Below are 26,783 nucleotides of genomic sequence, written 5' to 3' on the forward strand. Positions count from 1 at the left end.
GGTAGAAAAAAAAAAGAACCTCCTCCTATGGCTCCCTTCCCCCTCAGCAGTCAGTCAGCTCCAGGAGGGATGTGGGATGCTTTTTCAAGATGCCCATCCCCCTTCTTTCTTCTCCTTTCTCGGGCTTTGTGTTTTGTTGGTTATTGAGCGGCAGTCAGATGGCTGTGATCATACAAACCTGGGATTTGGCCAACAGATTACTCTGAAACACACAGGATGGCTGGCGAGGATCAAGCCCCCATGGAGGTTCACTTTCATCTGCTGCGCAAAAACCTCCTCATTACTGTCTCTTCAACCCCTACATGAAGATTAGTCATTGTATGAGAAGCCGGTGGGCTGGGTTCATTGGTAAAAAGCCTTCATTTGTTCTTAGAATATAATTAAGGTCCAGGCGTTTTTGTCTGGAAAGCACAAATAAAGACAGTGACAAGGTGGTAGGTAGGTAAATACGGGTTTCAAATGTTTTATTCCTTTAATATCACTGGCAAATATAAATTGCTGCTCCACAATTCATTTTCAAAGGGTTTTTTTTCTCCACATTTGAAGTGATTTCCTTAGAAGACGGTGTCCAAATTCTCCAATTCTTAAAAAGTAAGTGCACAAAACATCCACCTTTAAGTTATTGTTCAACAAAACAGACACTTGACCTTTCTGAGGAGAAAGGCGGCAGGCGACGACAATGTTCATGGAGCGATGACGCAGTGTTGTTTGTGTTGTTGGTGTGTATTTGTGTAATGCATGAAAGCACCACGCCTGAGACTGTCACACAATGAGAAGGAATGACCTTTGTGATACATTTTTTTCCATATATATCCTATTACACTCGTACATATCATATACTTCTGTCAGGTCGTACATTTGTGTCTGTTTTAAGGCATTATTAGCCACTTTGTATGCAGGGACGGAAATGTGCAAAAAAACCAAATATACTGTAGACATGAACATGAGTTTTATCCCCTGATGCTGAAACCTGTAGCTTAAACAACTGGTCTGACTGTAGTCTTGTTCTTTGAGAGATTCCACACCCGCTTCTTAAGGCAGATGCTTAGAGCACCAGGGTTTTGTTTTTTTTTATGTATAGGGGAGGTGGGAGGGGTGGGTGGTGAGGAGCATTAGTTGCACACACACGCATACATTCACGCACGCACACACCCCCGTACAATATCCCACCCCACACATACACATCCACCTCAGCACCACGGAGGGCGGCGCAGCGTGTGGAGGAGGGAGTCGCACACACACACGCATGTGCAAATAACACACAAGATGTAGATTGGCAGAGGACGGACAACAGTGTCATGGATGGAGGGGGACAGGAGGGGACAGGAGGAACCATGAGACGACCACAGACGGACATTAATGCGTTAAAGTTAATACATGGAGTTCTTTGTCAAGTGGACTTTTTTCGTTTTTTTGCGTTTTACTAGTAAACAAATGAACAGGAAAAACCAGAACAGAAAGAGAGCCTTACAAATTCTTTTTTTTTTTTTTTTTAAACCACCCACCCTCTACCACCCCAGAAAAAAAAAAAATCTCTCTGAAGACAGTGACGCAATAAATACACACACACAGACATGCGCGCGCACAGTCGCACACATCGTATACACATGCACGCGGCTGCAGATGGTGATGCATCTGCACACTCACGCCTACTTTTCCATATTTCCCCTTTAACCTTCAACCCCCCCCATCATATCGTGGCTACACAGTTCCTCTCCGTTTAAAAAGGTTTCAATTTGACCAAACAGAAAAAAAGGAAAGCAGCATTCCACTCAAAAGACTAAACAGTCTTATACGTATTTTTCTCATTTTCTTTTTTGTGTTTTTTTTTTGGTTTGTACCATCTTCATGCTTTCACTGAGATTCACTGGTGGCGGATGCAGCGGGAGGTTCCTTTGGCGCCGTGCTGCCACCCTCACCCTGCCGCTGATGATTCTGAACCAAACAAACGACTGACAAAAAAACCTCACGAGGGTACAGCAGCCATTTTCTTTGAGGTTTCCCAGGCACGGGGTGGGGGGGGGGGGGTCGGTCGAACAAAGGCAACAGCAGTCGTCGCTATCCTCCACCTGGCCACGAGCTCCTCTCACTTTTACACTTTTTTTTATTGACATTTTTCAAAAAACTTTGCAGATTTTTTTTTGTCCTATTATTCCTTCCTTTAAAGGGCAAGATGGCTTCCAAGAAACAGCTAAAAATTAGACTTAACCACAAAGAACACATTTCATTTCCTAGGGAGCACCGTGCCGAAATCTGAACAGACACAAAAGCCTCGAGGCACAATAGACATTTCTAAATACTCTATAGATGGACTAGGCTGTGCAAACAAACTACACATAGGAAACTCTCAATAAACCTCACAAGAAGAACATAGGCTATGACTAATTAAATAGATTTTTTTATATTTATATATATATATATTCATCTATATATTTAGTATATCTAATAAATACATTTTGTTGATAGACATAGAGATCTTTCTGTAAACTATTTACATTAAAAGGTGTACGCTTTTTGCAGAACAATAAATAGCTATCAAGGCAAAGCGAAGGAGAGAGAATCTGTGGTTTCAACATGTTGGTGCTCTGCAGGTGTGAACGTACACAAAGACATGTGTTCCGTTCCCACCTCAGAGTCCAAAGCCAGTCGTTCTGTTTCTCTAGCTCAACTCTCCCTTCCTTCAGTAAATGGCAGGAACATCCATTGGTGAATATATATCGCTGACAGCTTCACCTGCCTGTCCTCTCTACTAGTGGAATGTGCTCCAGTCTCTCGACTGCTCTCAGTAGATTTAGGTTGTAGGTTCTTTCCCTTCCTTTGTAATACCTGGTGAACGGGGCAGTGAAGAAGAAGAAGGAGTAGTGTAATATATATATATTAAAAAAAAAAGTACCAGCACCTGACAAAAATATACCAGCATTCGGCCTGGTGGCTGGTGTTTCAAGTCTTCAAACCTACTAGTGACCCTCCCTGTCGTCGCCCACCCCCCCCTACCCTCAGGCTCAAACATGACATACACACATTATGATAAAAGGATGCTGTAAAAACGCCACCGTCATCAGAGAGAGGCAGAAAAAACATCAAACCCACCCGCCAAAAAAAAACAAAAAACAAAAAAACCCTCCCGTTACACAATCTCATGCTGCACAACATTTTTTTTCTGTTTTGTTTTTGTGTTACTTTCTCTTCCGAACTGCAGGCGTGGAACTGAAATTACAAGGTAGTAACGATATCGCCCTGCAAAAAAAAAAAAAAAAAGCCTGGGTACTAAGGGACGTATTGCTGTTGGACCCCGACAGTTTAGTGTCCACAAAGTCTGCTGCACAGGCAGACCACTGACATGTTTCAAACACTCGCTTTTATAACATCACTTCAACAGCTGCGATGTGTGTGTGTGTGTGTGTGGGGAGGGGGGGCTTTTAGTTTTTTAAGAGACAGTGTTTGAAAAAGATGACAAAGTTTTCTTTACAAAAGTAATTTTAAGTGCAAATTACCATGCACAGATGGTTGACTGGTGAGCGGGGCAGAAAAATAGCCCGGCGTCATGTCAGTGTCACACCTTTGGGAGGACTTTGTCTCACTGGACAACTAGGAGCGATAGAAGGGGGGGGGGGGGTGTGTATGTGTGTGTTAATGTATGTGTATGTGTATGTGTATGTGTGTGTGAAGGGGTAAAATCTCATAAGTGCTTCCCATGGCTCTTGAGGCATAGAAAAAGAGGCAGTGGGATATTGTGTGGTAACATTCTCTGGCTGAAAGTTGTGGTTCTGACGGACGGACGGGAGGGGACGGAGGGTGGAGTGTCTTTAAAATCCCACTCGTTTGATTGGTGCAGAGCAGAGCGAGTGACACCCTAAAGACTGACCGCTGATGATGGACTAGATGTGGGCGGGTGCCTCAGAGGTGTTGCAAAGGTGAATGGAAGTCACCGTGGGGACAGGAAGTCCACAGAGACCTGGCTGGAGGAGAGGCCTCGGAGTTGGTCAGTCCTGGCAGAGAGGGAGGGGAGAGGGAGGGAGGAAGAAGGAAGGGGGAGGGGAGGGTGAGGCCTGAGCAGGACCAGGGAGTGGTGAGACAATGTTGGGACGGGATTGGCTGAGGGAGGAGGAGGGGGGTGTGGGGTCAGTGCTGTTTATAGGCTGCAGGCCAGCTGCTTGGCCGTCTCCTGAGTGTCCTGCAGGCGCAGCAGGCTGGCGCTGGAGTAGCCCTCGTCGCTACAGCTGCTGCGCAGGCTGCCGCGCTCGTCCCCTGAGTCGCTCACGCTGCTGGTGCTCCACTCCAGGTCACCCAGCAGGTAGTCTGTCCCCTCCACGTCCACGTCCAGGTCCTCTGTGGCCGCGCAGGGGACACAACAACAACATGATTAGAAGAGACAGACATTTCAACAGACGATTTGGTGATAATCTCTATCAAGTGAATCGATCTGGCTATGAAATTAAAGAATAATAAAAGTGCTCATCACAATTTCCTTAAAGGGATACTTCAACATTTTGGCAAATTGGTCCATTGCCATAATCCCTATAGTCATAGCAGTAGGTTCGTTATCTTTAATTGTCGGTGCAAGATATTTTTAGAACGGCGGAGCAGAGCCGTGAGCTGCTCGGAGCTACGCTACGGAGGCTAATGGGATTTCTTGGTTTCCCTCATCAAACTCATCAAATACACAATCCAACAACTCCAAAATGCTCTGGTGGACAAGTTGTGACCTGCACATTCACCACGCTATGAGATAATAACGGAACGTTACGAGACGGAGTTGTTTTAGAGGTAAATGTAGAGTCTGCTTGCTGAAAAACTGCCCCCAATGGGAACGCACATCAGCGGTTTTGCATGAATTTACCTCTAAAACAACTCTGTCTCGTAACGTTCCGTTATTATCTCATAGCGTGGTGAATGTGCAGGTCACAACTTGTCCACCAGAGCGTTTTGGAGTTGTTGGATTGTGTATTTGATGAGTTTGATGAGGGAAACCAAGAAATCCCATTAGCCTCCGTAGTGTAGCTCTGAGCAGCTCGCGGCTCTGCTCCGCCGTTCTAAAAATAGTTTGCACCGACAATTAAAGGGAACGAACCTACTGCTGTGACTATAGGGATTATCGCAATGGGCCAATTAGCCAAAATGTTGAACTACCCCTTAAAGAATAAGGTTAAGATGTCTTCAAGCTGCTTGTTTTACAACAAACATCATACCCTGCTCTGACTGGAGAAGCAGGAGCTCAGCAATGTTGAACAGTGACTCCCATATGAACCTAAGCCAATCAATTCAGTGACTAATTGTTTCAGCCCCGGCTGCATCACCACTGTGTTTTATAACCAAAGAGCTTACCCTGCTTAGTAATACAGTCAACACCACACATACATTACAGTGTGTTTGTGCCTGAGCAGTGAAGGCAGTCAGTTAACCTGATGGAACTGGTTCCAAAACTGCAGACATGTCATTACAGAAAAATGAATCATAATTAATAATTTTCTGCATTTTAATACACTCCGTGTCAGTTCCAGGTTTCTGCATCACGCATGCCGGCTCAGTGCCAGGGCTCATTCAAGTGGAACCGAGTCATCATTACTGTTAGTAATTACATGTGGCGTTGCGGCTTCGCCCTGTGTCTGCCATGAGAAATGCCTATTCTTCAAAATAAACTACAGAGGTGAAATATAAGAAAGAATGCACACATCTGTCTCAATTATTACACAACTGAAACAAATACAGTTTCTGTGTGTGACAGATAGTCGCTGCTGTGTTCCTGTGCTGGACTCACCCTGGTCGGAGTCGGACTTGTCGGAGACAGAGGAGCCCGTACTGTCCATGCGGGTCCTCTCCACCCCCAGCTGCTCCAGACGCCTCCTCAGGTGTCTCTGCTCCCGCTGTAGCTGCTCCACGGTGTGCTGAGCTCTCCTGTCGCTCTCCTCCAACCTCTGCAGAGGAAAAACACAACAATATATCAAAAAAACGTCAGTGTGTTTCCTCTGAGGCTTATCTGAGACATTTCCCGTCACTCCAACCTCTTCGTTAGGGACGACTACACACGTGCATACAGGTACCTTGATGTGATCTCTGGCCTTCATCAGCAGGCTGAGCGTGGTGTGCCTGTTCGCATCCGGTCCCAAAGGAACCAGGGATTTCAAGCGCTCTAGACACAGTCGTAGATGTGCCCGTCTGGAGAGAGACAGAGAGAGAGGGAGAGACAGGGGGGAGGACAAGAGGAAGTCTGTAAAACCAACTCATTTCCTTCAACATATAAGCATCAGAATTCATTTCTTAAAGGGATACTTCACCCAAAATCGGTAATTCACTAATTTTCTACTCACCGTCATGCCAGGGAAGGGTTTGGAGAACTTTCAGAGTTATCAAAACGCTTTTGGAGTTCCAGGGGGGGGTCCGGCTGGCAACGGATTTTCATATAATGGTGGTGGATAGAGCTCACTTTTGACTGTACTGACCCAAGTGTCCTGAAGCCGCCACATGAAAAAGTTGTTGGGAGTGTGAGCTCTATCCACCGCCATTATGTGAAAATCCGTTGCCAGCCAGACCACCCTGGACTCCAAAAGCGTTTTGATAACTCTGAAACTTCTCCAAAACCTTCCCTGGCATGACGGTGAGTAGAAAATTGGTGAATTACCGATTTTGGGTGAAGTGTCCCTTTAACAATGGAAACAAACAGAAAACTCATGCAGACACACACAAAGGGAAATCCCTGGAGCTTTCAGCTGCTGCACCTCCTGGTCTTCAGAGTGTAATCTACTAAATTGTCATTGTGACAAAAACTAATCCCTGACCTTCCAGACACCATCAGATGTCATTAAAGCAGTCCTTCGCTGCTGGAACATTGTTCCACTTGACAATGTGCAGTTTTCTCAGCCACGGCCCTGATCACTCACTCACTCATTCACTACTCCCCCCCCACACACACACACACACACACACACACACACAGTAGTGTAGCGGCAGTGTGGAGTAAAGTGAGATCAGGGACACTCTTCACTGTCACCGTGTGATGTCATTTTCATTTTCCATTTCTTTTCATCTGTACTCTGAGGTGGACACATGTTTGCAGTCAGAACTGACAGTGGATGGAGCCACTGTGTGCTGCACAGACACACTCACTGTCTTTTTTTAGTCGGTGCATTCTCTCTCTCTTTGCCCTACCTGCCCACATCACCCATAATGCAACTGGGCCGCCGAAAGTTTTGGTCAGAGATTTGAGCGGCTTATGATCCTCGAGCCAAAGAGCCAAAGCTACTACTTTGCACCATTGATATGAAATGGTACACTTCCTGTCTCCTAAGTGGTCAAAGTTATCGGTAGAGGAAAGTGAGCTATTTATATTTTCCTACGATAATATTAGATATGTATACAGCTAACAGCCATATTTAGCATTAAGAAAATTAGTTAGGGTGGGTGTTTTTGATCGTTAGTTGACGTTGCCTAGGAGATCTATACCAAATCTCGCGAGAGTGCGTTGTTGTGACAGAAACAGGTCTGGATAAAAACAGTTTGGATGGATAAACATTATGGGTAGCTGCATTTTATCATGACTATATTTGTATGTTGTTGTCTGCACCAATCGAGCTGCTCTTTTTTATTTATTACTTGTCCTAAAAGTTAAAGGGATAGTTCAACCCTTTGCCAAACTGGCCCATTGTCATAATCCCTATAGTTTTAGCAGTAGGTTCATTGTCAGTGCAAGCTATTTTTAGAATGGCGGAGCAGAGCCGCAAGCTGCTCAGAGCTACGCTACGGATTTCTTGGTTTCACTCATCAAACTCATCAAATGCACAATCCAACAACTCCAAAACGCTTTGTTTGCAAGGTAAATTCATGCAAAACCACTGATGCACGTTCCCGTCGGGGGCAGTTTTTCAGCAAGCTGTCATGCATTTGCTTCGAAAACAACTCTGTCTGGTAACGTTCTGTTATTATCTCATAGTGTGGTGAATGTGCAGATCACAACTTGTCCACCAGAGAGCTTTAGCGTTGTTGGATTGTGTATTTGATGAGTTTGATGAGGGAAACCAAGAAATCCGTAGCGTAGCTCTGAGCAGCTCGCGGCTCTGCTCCGCCTTTCTTTTTTTTATCGTTTACTCTTTTAACTAGTGTCACTACTGTGATGAACTTGTGCAAATGGCAATAAACTCTATCTATCTATCTATCTATCTATCTATCTATCTATCTATCTATCTATCTATCTATCTATCTATCTATCTATCTATCTATCTATCTATCTATCACGTGAGGCATCAGACTTGTGGAGCTACAAAAATTCAATCCAATGAGGAACAGAGAAAAAAAACAAAAATAAGTATCATAAATGTTACTGAGGTGTTTGTATTTTCTCTTTCAGCTTCTCCACGTGTGTTTTAGTGTTTGAACTTACAGATACAATTACTCATGTTGGTCATCAACATTAGGAGGTGGTGAGTAACAGACTCGGCCGTGTTAAGTGCGTGCGAGGCCCTCCTGTGTATATTTCTTCCCAGGAAGGCAGCGTTGTAACATCATTACATAATATTGCTACAAAGGATATTTCTAGCGGCGATGTACAAATCCTGCCTTGACGGGGAGGAAAAGCAGAAATGTGGCGACATCCAGAGATCGTCGGCGCCATACGGTCGAGGCGTGAGCTGATTAATGTCACCTGTCCTCTAACACCGGCTGCATTTGAATTTCCTCCCCGCTTCCACCCGTGCATCGCTCCCTCCGCCGCTCTAAGCTGGCAGCAGCCTTGGCAGTTGCCGAGGTCTGGTGGGTGTTTGTGACCACTTGACCCCACTGTTACACAACACACACCTCCCAGCTCCAGCCGTGGCAAGAGTGTGTGCGTACGTGTCTCTGTGAGGCTGAGTGAGTGGGTGAGTGGGCGAGTGTACGTCAGACTCTTCCTGTGTAAGAAAAAATGTTTTTTTTTATTTTGGCAGCAGGATGAGCTGTTCATTTATTTCCTTCTGCAGGTAATCCTGCAGCCAGCGTCACCGCCGGAAAGAGTCTATTCAAAACCTAAACCACACACACAGACACGCAGAGAGGAGAGGACTGATTTGAATGTGAGCATAGGAGACACACAAATATATTCTCTCCCCTTTGCCCTTTTAAAAACACACACACGCACACACAAAGCAGTGTTGAGCAGCTGAGGCAAAGTGCCTGTTTCTCAGCTGACTCAGTGCAAAGGGCACGCAGACTGTCATTACATAACATGGAAACGCTCTCTCCTGTGTTGTTCTGACATACTAAAGGATCAGCGGGGCCTGATAATGTTTGTTAAACAACAGCAGAAGAGCGGCAGACTCGTGAAAACACAACGGGTCGCGTGGCGTCTGAGAGAGAGAGAGAAAACACTGCAGGCGGTGGTGGTGGCGGCGGCGGCCAGGACACGGCGCTATTTCAGCAACAGGTTGTTCCAGTTGAACGTGGCTTTAGTGCCACTGTGTCAATAGGTGAGTATGTATGTGGAGCTACAGGTCTGTGTGCTATCAGCTATCAGCCTGAGGCCTGAACCTACATTTCCCTGGCCTGATTCCACGCCGGCGTCCTCTTCAAATAATAATTTTTTTTAAAACACACCCGACTGGTCTGCGTGCACCTGTTTTGCCTGAGACGTGTTGAGTCGCACTTGTTGCATAAAGCGGCTGCAGCTGGCCAGTTTGCAGCAGCAGCAGCAGAGAGGTTTCTCTTACAGCGGCCTCTCACCCACTGTAAACTACGACTACTGTAGGTCAGCACGCTGCAGCTCTCTCTCCTGACCTCTGACCCCCGGCAGTAACTGTCCATGACACACTAGGAGGAGGAGGAGGAGGAGGAGGAGGAGGAGGAAAAAAAAAAGGCAGGGTGGTGGCTGGAATCATGTTACGTAGACACACACACACACAGACACACACGCTGTCGTGCCTGTGTTTAACGACAGCCAGAGGGGTATGGGGTTTTACTAAGTAGGGGGTGCTGGGTCTGACATTCTGGTTTCACTAGCACTGGGTCACAAAAAGTAATTAGTTACAGTTAGTAGTTACTTTCCCCAAAAAGTAACTACTAGTTTTGACTGAATTACTACATGATTAAAGTAACTAATCACCAGGAAAAGTAACTATTGTGGTACTTTTTTATAAAATAAATATAAGTACATAAATATGTCAAATTACTTGGACTCAGCCCCCTGACCTCCTGTTAATCTGGAACTAACCAACTCACTCAGTATTCAGCAATGCTGAGTGGGTTGGTTAGTTCCAGATTAAAGGGATAGTTCAACATTTTGGCAAATTGAGAGCCGCGAGCTGCTCAGAGCTACGCTACGGAGGCTAATGGAATTTCTTGGTTTCCCTCATCAAACTCATCAAATACACAATCCAACAACTCCAAAACGCTCTGGTGGACAAGTTGTGACCTGTACATTCACCACGCTATGAGATAATAACGGAACGTTACAAGACGGAGTTTTCAAGCTCTGAACAGCTGGAGGCTCTGCTCCGCCGTTCTAAAAACAGCTTGCACCAACAATTAAAGGTAGCGAACCTACTCCTAACATAGGGATTATGGCAATGGGCCAATTTGCCAAAATGTTGAACTATCCCTTTAACGTCTTTTTTCCAACAAGTTGATAGACTGATAAATAAAAGTGTATATAACGTACACTTTAATGGGTGTATCGGCGTTATAACAGGGGAAACAGTAACTAGTTTGATTACTCGTTACTGAAAAAAGTTATTTTATGAAGCCGTTATTCCCATGGCTGGGTCACCATGGTGATACGTGTCTGTCTGTGATGACTCTCTATCATCCAGCTACTGTTGCTGAGAGAAACTGGCTCAAGGCTAACAATGTTCTCAAGTGTAACACGACAGGCTGCGGCCATAAGTTTGACTTACTGTCGTGCGTGAGGCATCACACACACACACACAGTACAGTACACACACACACACAAATGCATGCACATGTGGGCTAAATCCCAGGCACAGGCCCCAGTGCCATATATTATTCAGGCCGTCCACTTCGCTGCTGGTTTGGATGAACTAGCACAGGCATGATGGGAGCATCGAGGTGATGTGGACTAAAAAGATTTATAAGAGTGTGCCACATGCAGCCTGCTGGAAAAAAAAGTGGAAAGAGTTCCAGTATAAAGACGGTGTTTGTGATAAATAAAGTGTAGATAATCAGTTTCCTCAGAGTTTCTTCTTAGAAACTCTCACTCAGACAAACTTATATAATAAACTACCCATTAACAATGGCTTTCATCACTGACAGGAAAACAACTGAGCATTCATTTTTCACATTAATCTGCTGATTATTTTATTCTCTCAAGTAATAATTTCTCTATAAAACGATGAACAATAATGACAAAAGCTCATTCAGGGTATATACACAAATCTTTGAGTCAATTTACTACCATTTAATACCTTTTTTCACTACCTTCAGATTTTTTTTAATACCACCACGACATCGAGTTGCACCAAGTATCAATCAGAAAGATTTTATGACATGTACATAGATTTTATCATCCAACACTTACTTACATCATTACCATTACCCAGGAGACTCGGTTGCACAACAGGGCATCATCCATAAGTCATCAGGAACATTTGATCAAAAATAAAATATCTTATCATGCCTTTCTCAATCACCAGCCTCTCTGCCCTGATCCCCCCCTCACCTGCCCCCCCCCCCCCCCCCTCACTCACTCACCTCACTCCACCTCCCTCCCTCCCTCCCTCCCTCACCCAGTTTGCCTCGCTCCGTCTTCCTTCCTCACCTCCCTCCCTCACCCAACTCACCTCACTAACTCTTTAAATAAATACCTGGTTCTGTCTCTACCGTCACAGAACACAGTGGTAGGCCATATATATGTTTTTTTTTACATCAGTGTGAAAAGTTTCAACAATGTCCGCACATCTGCACCGTCGGTCTGTGTCTCACGTGCGTTCCATCTGACCTCAGCTCTCAGTAGAAGCTGCAGCTGCTGCAGGTGTCTGTATCTGTAGCGCTTCGGGGCTTCCTGCCCTTTCAAACGGAGCAGACCCGGACCCGGTCCGACTAAACACCGGGCTGGCGGTAGAAGGTTCATGGAGCTGTGAGCCGCGAATGCATGAAAAAAGAGCACATCGGATGTGCGGCGCGTGACGTGCATCTACATTGACACACACATAGGCTACATCAAGGCGCCTGTCATCTCAATTTAAGTCTTCTGCAAACTTGCATTTTCCCATATTCGAAACGTTTTGCCACACGCTAAAATCCGAAGAGATTCACTAGCACTTCTATCCGCCTGACAACTATGCGCGCGAAGACGATTTTAGATTTCTAGCGGCCAATGAATACAATGAATTGATATGACGTCAATATCATTCCTTTTTTTTTTGAAGTAGCGGCGCAAGCAAGTAATGCTTTATTTATTTTATTACGCCTATTTCATCAAAATAAAACCAGTCATTGTCCAAAAGAAAAAAAATAATACCTATTCTTTAAAATTAATACCTTTGGACCAAATTTATCACTTTTTAAGGCCATTAAATTTTGCTTTTTTGATTTATCACTTTTTAATACTTTTTAAAACCCCGCGGACACCCTGTCATTAGAACCAACAAGTGATGTGATTTCTTTGGTTTGGTCACTATCATCCTGGTTGATTCATTAATTAGTTAAGTCTGCAGCTGGTTAACCATTCCATCCAGTCAGATAATGGCCGCCTGTTCTCCAGGTAAACAATGGGCTGATGAGCTCAGTGTAAAACAGAGCGTTCACTGAGCAGCTCAGCTGGGAGTTATTGAAACTGGATCAGCTGCGTTCAGGTGCCAAAGGGCAGAGTGGGTCACCTGATACAGGCCGCCATGCCTCCCCGTCCGGCTCATCTCCTTCAGAGGGGGAGTGAGAGACCAGACACACACACACACACACACACACACTATTCTAAGCTCTGAACCCGGAGCACTGTCACACACCGATCTGTCATTTTAAAAAGCGGTTTAGCATAAAATACACTTGAGTGTGTTCATGATGCGACCCATAAAAACATCAGACTCTCTCCACTCAGCTGTTAAACACGGTGATAAGGTTCCTGATACGATCTGGAACAGTGACACATGTTCACGTCTTATCCTGCTCACTGGTGGGTTTCAACGTCTGCAAAAGGCACAACTCAGCTTCACTACTTCTCTCTATCACTCTGTTTTATACTCCACTGGATTGGAGTGAATGGACTTTATACTCCACTCTGCTATAGGGCTGCCCCCAAATAGTCGACCAAGCTTGAGTCGACCAAAAAGTCATTAGCTGACCAAACTTTCATTAGTCGATTGGTCGCAGGAAAAAAACAAAAAACATTTGGAGCTGTGTCTTGTCAAAATTAAGTCAAAATCAATATGACTAAACTGTATATGAAAGGCTAGGGCTTTTATTTTGAAGGGCCAGATACAGGAATTCATGACACTCACTCGCTGTCAGTTTCTTTTCTTTTTTTTTTACACGGCACAGCAGGTCCCTATTGGGGGCTTTTTCCAAAGGGCAATGTTGACTTTAATATGCTTTATGATAATAAAAATCATATTTACAATAATTATAATGTTAGGATACTATTCAAATTAATAATTATAGATAATGTGATATGGCATGTTGGAAAATTAATCTTATGAATACATCTAAAATGTATTGGAAAATCACACAATATAGAAAATAAGAAAATGCTAATGGAAAACAAACTGGTTTGGAGTCTCCGATGTGAAAGCACGTATGGTAGTCGACTAATCGCCCTAAATGACGACTATTGGTCGACCAAGAAAATCTTTGGTCGGGGGCAGCCTGTTATCAGCAGGGAGGATGAGGAACCTCAGACCTGCTGCCTGTCACAGGTGAAGTCTTCCATGATATGACAAGTGCACACACAAACTAAAACTATGTAATAATCACCCAATGATAACAGATCATTCAAAAAAGGAAAGCTAAGTTGGAAAAGGATAGAGTCTGTAGTTTACTGAGTTCAGTTGAGCTCGACCTGCTTCACATTTACATTCACTTCAGAGATCAGGTTCCACAGGAAGTCAGACCATGTGTTGTGCTGTTGTGTAGTGTCAGTGTAGTGTGTGGTAACTGTGAAGTCCCTACAGTGCATACACGCAGCAGCAGCAGCTGATTGATCAGGGTGGGACCACGGCTCACTGAGGTGAAAGGCTCCGGTTCAAACCCACACCTGGTTCTCTGGGCTGGATCAGAGGCTTCTGGTTGGATCAAGTTGTGTCTTGTATCGTGCACTTGTTTTAACAAATGGCAGTGTTGAATTTTAATATGTTTTATGATAATAAAAATCATATTTCCAACAATAATATGTTAGGATACGATTCAAATAAATTATAGATAATGTGATATGGCACATTGGAAATGAGTCTTTAGAATATATCTAACATTTATTGGAACATTTTTTCCTTTTTTCCCCAACTGAAATTTCAGATTTCATCGTCAATTTACAGATACTTGACTGATCATTTCTGTTTCTCTTATGGCCTTGATTATACTGAATACTTGAATGTTATGTTTCCATTCTTTCTTCCTTTTCATCTTTTCTCTGGATAAAATGATTGTAGACCTTTAACTACGATTCTTCATCTGATCAGATGAAATATTTCCCATTGACAGCCCATGATTCACAGGCACTTCCATGGTGACGGTGGGGGAGGGGCCTTCTGTGGCGTGAGCTGGCTTTCTTATGAATTGAGGAAAAGCACCGACACGCAAACAGACACAAACACACACGCACAAATAAAAATTTCACATACCTGTTTTTTTCCATTTCGTTGTGCGTAGACCTGCAGAGACACAAACAAAAAAAACACATGAGAAAATGAGCGCACACATAATAACAGAGGCAGTGATTGAACAGAGTGAGATTTCCCCTCTGCGTGTCGTCAGCCGTCATTGCAGTCCAAGGCCTTTACTTGTGTGTGTGTGTGTGTGTGTGTGTGTGTGTGTGTGTGTGTGTGTGTGAGGAAGAGAGAGGGAGAGGAGGCTGTGTGGGAGTTTATGAGCATTTGACAAAATGAGATTCTAGGAAAAAAAGAGTAAAGTACGGGGTATTCTGACGCCTGAGGCTCCTTCTTCTTCTTTTTGTGTTTTTATAAAAGGAGCGCGCTCACATCGGTGACGCGGAGGCCGAGGGTAAACATAGCAACAGTAACCAGAAACAAGAGGCTGGACTATACCCCCTCATGCTGCCTGGTTAGCCTTTGTACGTGTGGTACTGACTGAGTGAGGCTGGGGGAAGGGGGGAAGACAGAGCTGAGGGTACACGGAGCGACGGTGGCCAGCGCTGCAGTGTCTCTCACACACACACACACAGACACACACAATGAAGAAACAGGGTCAAGTGCAGTTTTTGGAAGGAATGTGCTGGTCTGACCTGTGGGAACGGGGGGTAGGTAGGTGGGGGGGTGGGGGGTGGGGAGAAGAGGAAGAAGATCTCCTCTGCATTGCTGATCACTCATCTACCTCCACCTGACCCCCACCCCCTCAGCCCCCCCATCCCAAAATAGCCCGTGCACCTTCAGCTCTGCTAGACCCGAGGCTGTCGCCGCGCTATGGCAACGTCTCTTACAGGACACACACACACACACACACACACACACACACACACATAAAAATGTCATTTCCTTGTTTGACAAATTCTCTTTTCCAGACTGTGAAGAACTGTCCCCCACAAGCTCTGAGCAGCAATGGGTCTCTTGCCTGCGTGTGTGTGTGTGTCACTGTGGGGGTATCATCTTTTTTCAGCTGGGCTCTGTGTGTCACTTGCCCCCCCCACCCCCCCACCCCCCCACCGCCCCCTCGAGCCGCTGTGAATTCCTGCGCGGGCCAGACAGCCACCGGTGACATAACAGCGCTCGCAAGGGAAATGATCCCACGTATTCAGGTTGGATTTCAGGCCGTGGGACGGGACACCTCCCACATCCTGCCCCTCTAACCCCCCTCCCCCTCCCCCTCCCCCGCCACCCAACACACCCTCAAGGCAACTAGCTACAGCTGATATGCAGTAATAAAACGTCTCATTGGATCGTAATCATGAATGATTAAGTCTATCTTTATCTTATAAACAAGTCAACACCTGCTGATCCAGGTGACTGCTGAGTGCAGGTGTCGGCTAGAGCTGCAACGATTAATCTGTTTTGATAATGGAATAATCGGTTTGACGTAACGCTACGAGTTATTTTCGAGGTAAATTCTTGCAAAACTCTCGTAACGTTCCGTTATCATCTCATAGCGTGGTGAATGTGCAGGTCACAACTTGTCCACCAGAGCGTTGTGGAGTTGTTGGATTGTGTATTTGATGAGTTTGATGAGGGAAACCAAGAAATATCATGAGCCTCCGTAGCGTAGCTCTGAGCAGCTCGCGGCTCTGCTCCGCCGTTCTAAAAACAGCTTGCACCGACAATTTAAGGTAACGAACCTACTGCTCAAAAAAATAGGGATTATGGCAATGGACCAATTTGCCAAAATGTTGAACTTGAACTATCCCTTTAAATGTGAATATTTCTGGTTTCTTTGTTCCTTTACAGAATCAGAATCAGGTTTTATTGCCAGGTATGTGTGAGCATATTTTTCTCCGGTTCTTAGCTACTCTTAGCTACTTTACGACAATAAACTCATTGATCTCTTTGGTTTGTGGACAATACAAGACATTTGAGAACGTCATCTTCTGGTTTAGGAAACACTGATATATTTTAACATTCTTTTAATATTTTATTGACCAAACAACTAATAACAACTAACAATTATTTTCATTATCAATTAATTTGTCGATTATTTAAACAATCGACAGATTAATTGATAATAATAATAATTAGTTGCAGCCCTAGTGTCAGCTGATACCAAAGCTGTTAGAAGCATAATTCCCATTTTGTCATTAAGAGTTAATTCTGACAGTTTGAATGTGAATAGAATTGATTGGAGTCCCAGTGATTCACTGATTCAAAACGACCTCTGACTAATCCTATGTAGCGTTCTGGCAGATCCACTCAGAATGTGTGTGTGTGGGTCTGATGATTGGATCGTATTTGCAGAGTTTCGACTCTGCTGGGAACATAGCAACAACATGGCAGCGTAAAAAAAAAAAAAACTGACACGAGGCGGGTTGTAAAGAAGCCGTATCATCCCGACCGTTATGTGCGGAGGTGAAACTGGAAAGGAATTCCTCACACACACCTGCAGAAAGCACAGAGGGTCAGAGTTGAACATGGAAGTTGCTCCGGCGGTGACGATCATTCACCACGGTTCACTTTCAGCTTCTCGGAGCCGGTGAGAACAATCTGAGTAATGTTGGATGTATGAGAGCTGACATTCTCCTAAAGAGGGAGACTCTCAGCAGCGCTCGGATCAGTATCATCTCACCATCACTTGTCTGAGCAGTAATTGAGAAAATGAGTGTTCTCTCATCCTGGACTTTGGCTCTCATTACCATGGTTTCCCTCCCTCACCAGCCTCCATCTGCCCCTTTAAAAAGGATGGACGGATCAGTCAGTGTATGGTTTCCATAGTGCACTGTAGCGGGGGTGGGGTGTGGAGGGGGCCCTCTCTACCTCTACTGTATGTAATGGAGGAGCTGCTGCTCTCCACTTGCCTGCCAAGAGCTGGAAACACACACACACACACACACACACACACACACACACACACACACACACACAGAGGGACGGAGGAGGTGAGGAAAGCGAGGAAACGCAAACGAGAGAGAGAGATGAGGGGGAGGGAGGAGTCACTACTGCTGACACACATGCACACATATATACACACCAGAAACATGGCGACTCCCCTCCCCCACTACTCACACATCCCTCACACATCCATGCCACAGGGAGAGAAAAAAAGAAGAAAAACACACACAGAGAGAAAGTGGAGGAGCTTGTACATATAGTGGTGGTGGCTGCTGCCCTACATTCCTCCAAGTCTCCACAGCACCAGAAATAAAAAATATATAAACCACCATCATCATGGGGGGGATCAGCAGATCATCCAATGGTCCAGCCCCCCTCCCCTCCTCTAAAAACACCTCATCACATCACCTTGGTTGTGCACAAACAACAGGCTCTCCTCTGATGGAGCGATCCCAGTTCAACACCAGTAAACTCAAGTCACTGGTTTTTAGGGCCTGAAACCGCAGCCGCTCTGCGTCTACTTGACATGCTAAAGCTACTCCTGCATTTCCTCCTCTAAGCATGTCTAAAAATGTAATGCAGCGTAAGCATGTTTAACACACGGGCTGGGAGCAGGTAGCGCTCCGCTTCCTGTGGCTTTTAGTCAAATGGACGATCACTGCAGAGCAGAAACGTCACCGTGTGTCTGACATCTCCACCCCAGCTAAACACATTAAGACAATTATTTCATCTGCGCGATTTTTCCTTTTATAGGCTGTATTTTCTGTAAAAGTATGTAAATGTTAGTGCTTATTTGTTCTATTTATATGATTATTTTCTTGATTCATCTGATAAAACAGCATAAAAATAGGCAGAACGAGTCCATTAGAGTTTCTCATCATCTAGTTTTGGCTTTAATTTGATATAAAAACTAAATGGCAGACCGGTCGAAAATGACCTGAGCACTTAAAACCATAATGGAAAAATTATGTTTATTTTCTGTCAATCAATAAAACAATTTCGACCTCAGTTACAGTTCTCATGGATGCACTTGTGAATGAAAATTCTCTTCCTGTTATAACGTCCATGTATGAGGCAGGAGCAGGGAATTACCTGGAGCTGAAAGGTCTTAGCCAAGTCAACTAACAGCTCAGAAAACACAGCAGCAGTTTGGATAATGCTGAGGTCATTTATCAAGAAAACATATCAAACTGAGTGTGTGTTGCTGTTCTACATCATCAGCTTTGGACAGTTTGGTCAGAATAGATCAGATATCTGAAGATGAACTGAATGAACTTGAAAACCTATAGGCCCAACTGATTAATTGGCCAGCCAATCATCGTCCTTTGAGCATTATTTAATCGGCCAGAGGCGGCAATGTTACCACTTATATTTTCACTAATCAAGTGCAGCGAGTATGACTTGATTTTTGTGCTATTATTTATCCAGTAGAGGTGAAATACATTGCTGGTCTGTAGTAAATGAATAATGTGGCACATTTTAAATGATGTTAGAATTGTTCATATGTTGCTCTCCAAACACAACTATTTTTGAAAATAAAAGTATTTGAAAATAGTAAAATGATATCTGTTCAATTTATATCTTGGTAACAACTTCATTTAGGGATTTTTTGGGAAAAACATACAAATTTAATTGGCCGATATATCGGTTATCAGCATTATTTTATCGGCAGGTTAGTTCTTCACTTTGTTTTATTGTTTTATTACCTGTATCCCATTTAGCTTTATTGGTACTAGTTTTACTCCTGTGTTTTATTGTACAGCAATTTGGACAACTTGGGTTGTATTTTTACATGTGCTATATAAATAAATATGTATTGTATTGTATATTATCTATTGCCTAATATCAACATCAGCCACAAATGAGGAACATAAATCTGATGGTCTAATGGTACTATCTTTTAATCTAATCAATGAAATAAGGCGCTGTGATTCAGTATATGAATATATGACATAGTCAAATGTGTGTGTGCAGCCATCATGTGAGTCAAGATGTGAGGGTAGTGTAGTAGGAGACGTAACAGACCTATACATAGACCCATGTATGTGTGTCACCTCATGTGCTCTATACATTGGATACCGATCGTGGTGTTTATCCAGTAGACACTTGAGGTCAGGCGACTCTTCAAACACAATCAGTGTGCACAGCGTGTCGTCCGACCGCATTTGAAACGTTTGTCGCCGTTATTAACACTGGCGTCCGGGGCGACGCGCCTCGCCTCGCCGTCACAGAGCGGGAGCAGGACGTGATAACAGTTCACATGGGGCTACCGCCTACCGGTGCAGGCTGGGAGGCGTTGGCTCAGGCTGTTACGCTTGTTTATGACAGAAATAGTTGTACAAAGGATGACCTCACCTTGTGCTCACATGGCCAGACTCACACACACACACACACACGAGCAGGTGTGTTTGACAGAAAACGAAACAAACAAAAAAAGAACCTGTTGGTTTGAGCTCCACCCGAATTCCAACGTCACAAGGTGTCGCAGAAGAAGGTTTCAAGAGTTGTTCAATCATTGCGTCAAGTGTTGGATGTAGTAAAAAGGGCGGTTTGTGTTTGTGCACGTTAAACATCTCCCCATTCATCAAACATATGATGGATCCCAAGGTGGAAGATGGAGGTAAAAACATGTGGATGAGCTGTTGTCAGTATAAAGAGCTCTGTGGAGTGTAGGTACACAACATGCAGCACACTTTAGTGCTTTTGTGTAGCAGTCTAGCTTCTTGTTTGTACTGCATATACATCGGGCTGCACATGGTAAGAAGGCTATATATAAACCCATTTATATTCCTCACTGTGTGTGCTCTGCACGCACATTTCCACATCAGAGTGGCAGAGGAAGACGTTCGCTCGGCTGGGGGGTGGGGTGGAGGGGGGAGGGGGTGGATGACTGACAGCACCGACTTGTGCGCCTTAATGTGAAGACATACCTAATTTCCAGTAAGTACACAATCAATCTAAATGGCCACTCTGTAGTCCTTGCATCATGGCATTTTGTTGCTGCTCCCCACTTAATATGGCATTATGGCAGTATATTAATTAACTGACTCCATGTACAGACAGCGGGCAGGGCTTTTGGCCCGCGCTCCTTTCTACTGAGGGATGGCTGGCGGTGATATGCCAACTGTGAGTCTGCTGGACCAGCAGGAACAGGAGGGACCATGTCCCGGCTTATCTCTACATGTTTACATCAGTCTATGTCACATCTTCTCCAACTCACCCAAATAAAAAACAATTTTTTGCAATTAGATGTTTTTACTAGGGATGCACCAATTGAAATTCCGGGGAAATACCAATAGCAATTGCTGGTACCGATGTTTTTCCTCTGTTATTTATTGCTCTTTTGTGTAAAGGAAACCAAGAAATTGTCAATGCCCCCACACAACTGACATTTTCGCTCACTTGACTTAAACAAATAGGCTTGATGCACAGCTCCACTACTTCCTGAATTTAAGGCAGCTCCTTTATTTCCTGTCTTACATTACTGGACAAACTGATTCATCCAGGTGTGTCTGACTCTGACCTCAGTAATGGTCAGACAAACCTGGATTAATCAGTTTGTCCAGTAATGTAAGACAGGAAATAAAGGAGCTGCCTTAAATTCAGGAAGTAGTGGAGCTGTGCATAAAGCCACGCGCCCTCTTGCATCTCAGCAGCATCTCGCCCCCAAAAAAAGAGAGAGAGAAAGAAAAACAAAGGATTCTCCTCCAATTCAGCACAATTTGCCACTGAACAGGTAAACATCGGCCACTGCCATCCGTATTTACCGATGGCCGATGTTAGTCAACGAGGCAAATATCGGCGATACCGATGTTCAGCCGCTGCATCCCTAGTTTTTACTGGTGTTTCCATGATGTGTGTGTAGTTACTGCAAAACATAATAGAAACTGGCACTCACATAGAAATAAATATACTCATTTTATTGGGCAAAGGATGAAATAGGACACGTTTCCTCAGCGCGTGATCACAATTGTTTTAACACCTAAATTGAGTAGATGTATTTATACGTGAGTGCCGGTTTCTATCATATTTGTGACGCGCTTTTTTCCGTGCATCCGGCTGTGTTTATCAATTGGAGTTGTGCGGATGTTTTTCTAATTTCTTTGTAGTTACGGCACATATACTAATAAATCTTTGACATCATCCAGAACATTATTGCACCGGTGCCTTTTCTTGCATTTCCCCCATTCTGATATTCGATGTCAACATCAACTGATTGGGAATTACCTGCACACCTGCTTTATTCATTCATCGTTCCATTCAGCCAATCAGGTGTACGATTTCCCCTTCACCAAAACACCCACTGCAGTTAGAAACCTCCCAGCTTCCTGCGTGTCCCCTACCTCACCACACAAATATAGAACGCACACGTATCCTCCCGCGCGGGGTCACGGAGCCAAACTGCAATCTAATCACAGAGCGCACATCGATCTGTGGGGCGTTGATGCAACATGAATTTGTTCCCCATCTGATTGATTTATGGAATTCAGGTTAGAGACTCTGTATGTACACTATGTGTGTGCGGTGGTGGTGTCCACTGAGGTGACCGGAGCTGCCAGGAGCTGCCCCCCACCCCCACCACCCCCACCACCCCCGCTGAAATGTCTTCTGCAGTCACCTTGACCGACCCAGTTTGCCTTAGCAAGTGGCCGTTCAGCCAGACTGATGTTTGCTGCTGTCAGTCACGCTTCACACAAGACAATGGGAAGACTCCACACGACCTCAGAGCCACAGACTCACACAGGAAAGTGCAAAGTCCTAATGACCTTTTCAGTGGAGTTATGAATACACTGGTCATTTGGCATCGACAGATTAGTTAACCATGTCAATCTTCTACTTTTATAAAAACACATGTCTCTGCTGTTATTGTGTACATAACCAATAAGCACATTTCACTGTGGAATGTGTAACGAGGCCAGTTACAGGCTGTCATCTGAATACCTCCATTGGCCTATGCATACAGCTGTTGACAGGTTAGCTGTCAGGCTTTTGATGCTTTACTGTCTGTGTTAAGAATCTCAAAAATATGATGCTTTAGGTCATTAAAGCCCCAGTATGTGTATGTATTTGGCTTTTTATTAGCAAAAATCAAATATGTCTTTCATAAATACGTATTTCACTCAAGTTGAATCACACCCACATACAAATGAAAGCTTTCTGGTACCTTAGAATGAGTTGTTACAAGTTGTTACAAATACATAAGGGGGGGGGGGGGGGGGCACCGAACTGAGGCGGCCATGTTGCATCGCCATTTTATACGTTGAGTGGCAGCGTGACCGTAGGTAACCATAGAAACTGAGCGGAGCTGTGGGCTCGGCCTGTTAAAACTGTCACCACTGTGTAGTGTGAGGAAGGACGGAGGCACTGGTGTTGCATTCAGGTGCAGTCAGGCAGACGGCCGTCGGCAAACCAACCGGATGTCATTTTACTCCACCAGAGAAAGACGGTAAAACGTGGGTCAGGTAAACAATACGACATCACCATGACAACATGTTGTCACGCCTGTATTGTTTTGCCTCGTGCTGGTGGACCACTTGTTTACATAGAGGCTTGTTTATCCTGTTACATGCAGCGTCTGTTGTCTGTCTGACGTCTGCCCCATTTCACCTGAATGCAACATCAAGAATACGTTCAGATATGCAACCGCACCGCTAGATGGGGGGATTCCTACACATTATACCTTTAACCTATAGAGATGCATTCCCTCCACAACAAATGGTGGAGGTTGTAACAGAGGGAGTGGTAGAGGTGATACTATCTTTCAAATGGTTTCCTGTAGCTGCAAAAAAAAAAAAAAAACTAATATGATGATTACAATTTTGGATGTGGGTGGATAGTTTCATTTAGCAAAACCCTGGTTTTTGGTACAGCACGAAAACCAGAAAAAAAAAAGGTTATAGCTGCAAGCGACAATGAGTGACATTCAAGTACAGTCAGCAGCTTGAACTGACTCAGTCTACTCTGTTTCACAGTCCAACAGTGGCCTGAAAGAATCAACGCACTGTGAGTTTAAATATTCACCAAACTTTAAGTTTAACAGATGCTGAGAGAAAAATCTGCCCTGAGATTTTCATGAAGTCTGATCACACATTAGGCAAGCGAGGACTTGCCAGTGAAGCCAAGTTTCATCACATGTTGCCAGATGTGTTGCAAAAGCATTGAAATCTCGAGCGTCAGTTATAAACCCTGCACAAACACACATATGATCAGAAACTCAATTTCACAGCTAACTGACACATGACCATCGATCACGTCAATAATGAGATAAAAACTTTCGGAATTTTCTCCACCTCTTCGGGGGTCGATCGACTGAAACAACTGCAGAGTGGAGCCGAGTGCTGATGTCCAAACAGGTCCACCACATGTGTTACAATCACCTCTATCACCACTCAATCTGACGTGCGTTGCGTGAACATGAAATTTACCAAATGTTGACAGAATATCAAATAAAAAGTCTTAACTTCTGTGCAGTCTGGTCAAGAGAATTAATGTGTGAATGTTTCGATAGTTGAACTCAGATTTGAGGCATGTGAAGATTTTAAAGGTTTGACACAACTCAGGGTCATGTGTTCTGTTGTGATACCATCTGCACAGTCCAGAGAAAACTGATTTTGTCTCAAGATCACGTTTCCAGCTCAAACAGCCAATTATATGTCTGATGTGAAAAACAAACAGCACTCTGGGAACAAATGGATTAACCCCGCTGGACCGGAGTGGAGAAACACTTGATGTGGGAATATAATGGGTGGCCTGTTCCTGGAGCTGAAAAACAACACAGTTTGTGGATTTCGACCACGAGCCTTTACCTGCTACTTGTGTTTTTCTTGCTTTTGCTTTTCCTCTTCAAGCTGTCCCTCTCCCGGCTGCTGATGAAGGGCGGCATGGAGGCATAGCCGTGTTCTGCTTCTGCAAGAAAATCAACAACATAGTGGTCACATGGTCCTGCTCTCTGCCAATGCAAAAAAAAAAAACATACAGCGTTACCGCACCACAGTGAAAGACAGTCAGGGAGACTGCAAAATGTGCCACTTTTGATCTGGATCCCTTGTTTTTTTTTTTGCATTCAGTGACAATGTCTTGTGTGGAGGTGTCGGTATGCAATGAATGGATGTCATGCAGTATATTTATACAGTGTTTTTCTCCCCCCCCCCCCACTCCTCAGCCTGGACAATGATGTCATCTTGAACTGGAATAAACCCCACTAGCAAACCACAACAGAAGGAAAGGAGGGGCCTCCATGAAAACAATGTCTCCCTGCACATCTGACTGCATCTGCCACATATGCATTCATTCTTTTATCATCAGAAATGCAACCGCACGTGCATATTTTATTATTGCAATATAGCTCCAAAAAAATTAATGTCTGAAAACTGATAATCAGCTTCTCTTTTTTAGGGGGGTAGGCGATGTTTTCTGCTGTACTGTGCCAAATCCGACCATCTGTATGCATTTTTAACGCATGGTTTAATGCACAATAAAGGACAAGTGCAAGAATACAGGATTTACATAGGCTTCACTATGACAGGTGCATAAATTAGCGTGATTTGGGGGTGGGGGTGGGGGTTGGGGGGATGGGTGTCGATGTGTTTTTTTTTTCAGAAATGAGAAGAACTGTAGTAAACAAATAATTTTGTACTTTACCTCGTTCCCTGCGTTCAAGGTACTCGGCTGCTTCGATCAACATCTGCACCATTCCGATCGACGCCATTTTCAACAATAACACTGATAATTTAACAATCCGATGAGGGATCCCGCGGCTGTACACAACCTGCTTCAGGTCCGACGGCTGACTCGCCTGCTCGACACTCAGGTGGCCCGCTGCTCCGTCACTGATGACTGTTATGATGTTGTTTTTTACAAAAAAAAGGCGAGAGGAGTCTCTATTGCAGCAGTGTATCACACGGGCTATTTAAAAGTTAAAGGTCGTCAATACAGCACCTATCACTTTTAACAGCCAACCAGTTTCAGTCCTCAGTGCTTGTAAAAAAAAAACGCTTCAGCTCAGTTTGTTGTTAGCTGGTTGCTCAAAGCTGGCTGTCCCCAAATAGTTAGCTAAATAAAATGTTAGCTTTAGCTTTAGTAGTTCTTCGACAAAAAAGCGGCTTGTTGACAGAAACAAAACGAAGGCTTAATTGACATATATCAAGTCGAGTGTTGACTATATGGTCTGTCTGTATGAAAACCAGGTAAGTTGTCTGCTGTTAGCTACAGCTGCCTCAATAAAAACGATTTAAAAAGTTCGTTTTAAAGGTATAAAAATGGAGCAAATCGACAGAGGAGGCTGTTGTCTAGTTCAGTGCTCACAGACTTGTCTGGATAGAAACAGAAATAAAAAACAAGCTAGCTGTCTTAAAGTTCAACCGACGCTGTCATCCAACCTTATCGGTTCGGAGCTGTGTGGCTAAATTCAGTGCTGGTTTGTCGCTGGTCACGCGTGATACACCGTCTCGCTGGAAATGCAGATAGCGACTGACATCAGCTGAGGAGCAGCGAGTGTTTATCAAACTGCTGCCAAAATAGTGGCTTGTTGATCTGGACCACGGCTAACTACTGTACTTTACCACAAAGCTTCTGTGTACTACGATGTGATTGGCCACTGGACCGAACAACTCAAGCCGCTATTGGGCGTTTAAGCTGTCAATAAGCGGGAGGGGCTCGGCACCGACTGCCACTGAGGACCGTCTTCCGCCATTTTGGTTCCAAACGTCGTTTAAAAAAGCAGTACTACGCGGAGCCGCAATGGCCGCTGTTTCTGCGCCGCACGCTCGGGCGCCGTGATTGGTTGCTTTCCGACAAACTCGCTCCCCATTGGTTGCTGTGCCCACGAGCTAAAGCGTCAACGCCCGCTGTTGACAGAGGACACACCCCTCTGCCATGCTGGTTCGCGGTGTATGGCGGCGATTGGCTCCCGTGGTGTTGTTTGTCTTATTTCTCGATCAATGATTGGTCAGATTCACATGTTCTCTTATTATTGGTCTCTTGGTTAGCCAATTACAAGGCGTCTATCTGCGCATGCCATGCGCATGCCCGACTATATCAGAAACCTGCCTTCATAGCTAGATGGTGGTCATTACAAACCAGGACTGGATGTACAACAAAATGGAACGGATTTATTTACTGAAAACATCCTTCATCTTGGACTAAATATATTTCGTCACTGGATAA

At 44.4% G+C, this 26,783-nt stretch overlaps 1 protein-coding gene across 1 annotated transcript; it reads right to left on the minus strand.

Annotated features, from left to right (window-relative positions):
• Positions 1 to 455: 455 nt before the first annotated feature.
• mxd1 (MAX dimerization protein 1) lies at positions 456 to 26,145 on the minus strand. The gene is made up of 6 exons (XM_083979330.1): positions 25,260 to 26,145; positions 24,425 to 24,524; positions 14,751 to 14,780; positions 6,042 to 6,156; positions 5,759 to 5,915; positions 456 to 4,329 (listed from the first exon to the last, which is right to left on the minus strand). Exons 1-6 carry the CDS (start codon positions 25,324 to 25,326, stop codon positions 4,133 to 4,135), a joined length of 666 nt encoding a protein of 221 aa, XP_083835456.1. The 5' UTR covers positions 25,327 to 26,145; the 3' UTR covers positions 456 to 4,132.
• Between the last annotated feature and the right edge of the window lie 638 nt (positions 26,146 to 26,783).

Source organism: Trachurus trachurus, assembly GCF_905171665.1.
Source record: "Trachurus trachurus genome assembly, chromosome: 9".
NCBI classification, from domain to species: domain Eukaryota; kingdom Metazoa; phylum Chordata; class Actinopteri; order Carangiformes; family Carangidae; genus Trachurus; species Trachurus trachurus.

What these genes read in the sequence shown, in the direction of transcription:
- mxd1 (XM_083979330.1), bottom strand. Translation starts at nt 25,326, where the DNA reads ATGGCGTCGATCGGAATGGTGCAGATGTTGATCGAAGCAGCCGAGTAC. An exon ending in AAGAAAAACACAAGTAGCAG is followed by an intron (nt 14,781 to 24,424) that starts GTAAAGGCTCGT and finishes GTGTCTCTGCAG; the next exon opens with GTCTACGCACAACGAAATGG. An exon ending in CAAGTCCGACTCCGACCAGG is followed by an intron (nt 4,330 to 5,758) that starts GTGAGTCCAGCA and finishes GCGCGGCCACAG; the next exon opens with AGGACCTGGACGTGGACGTG.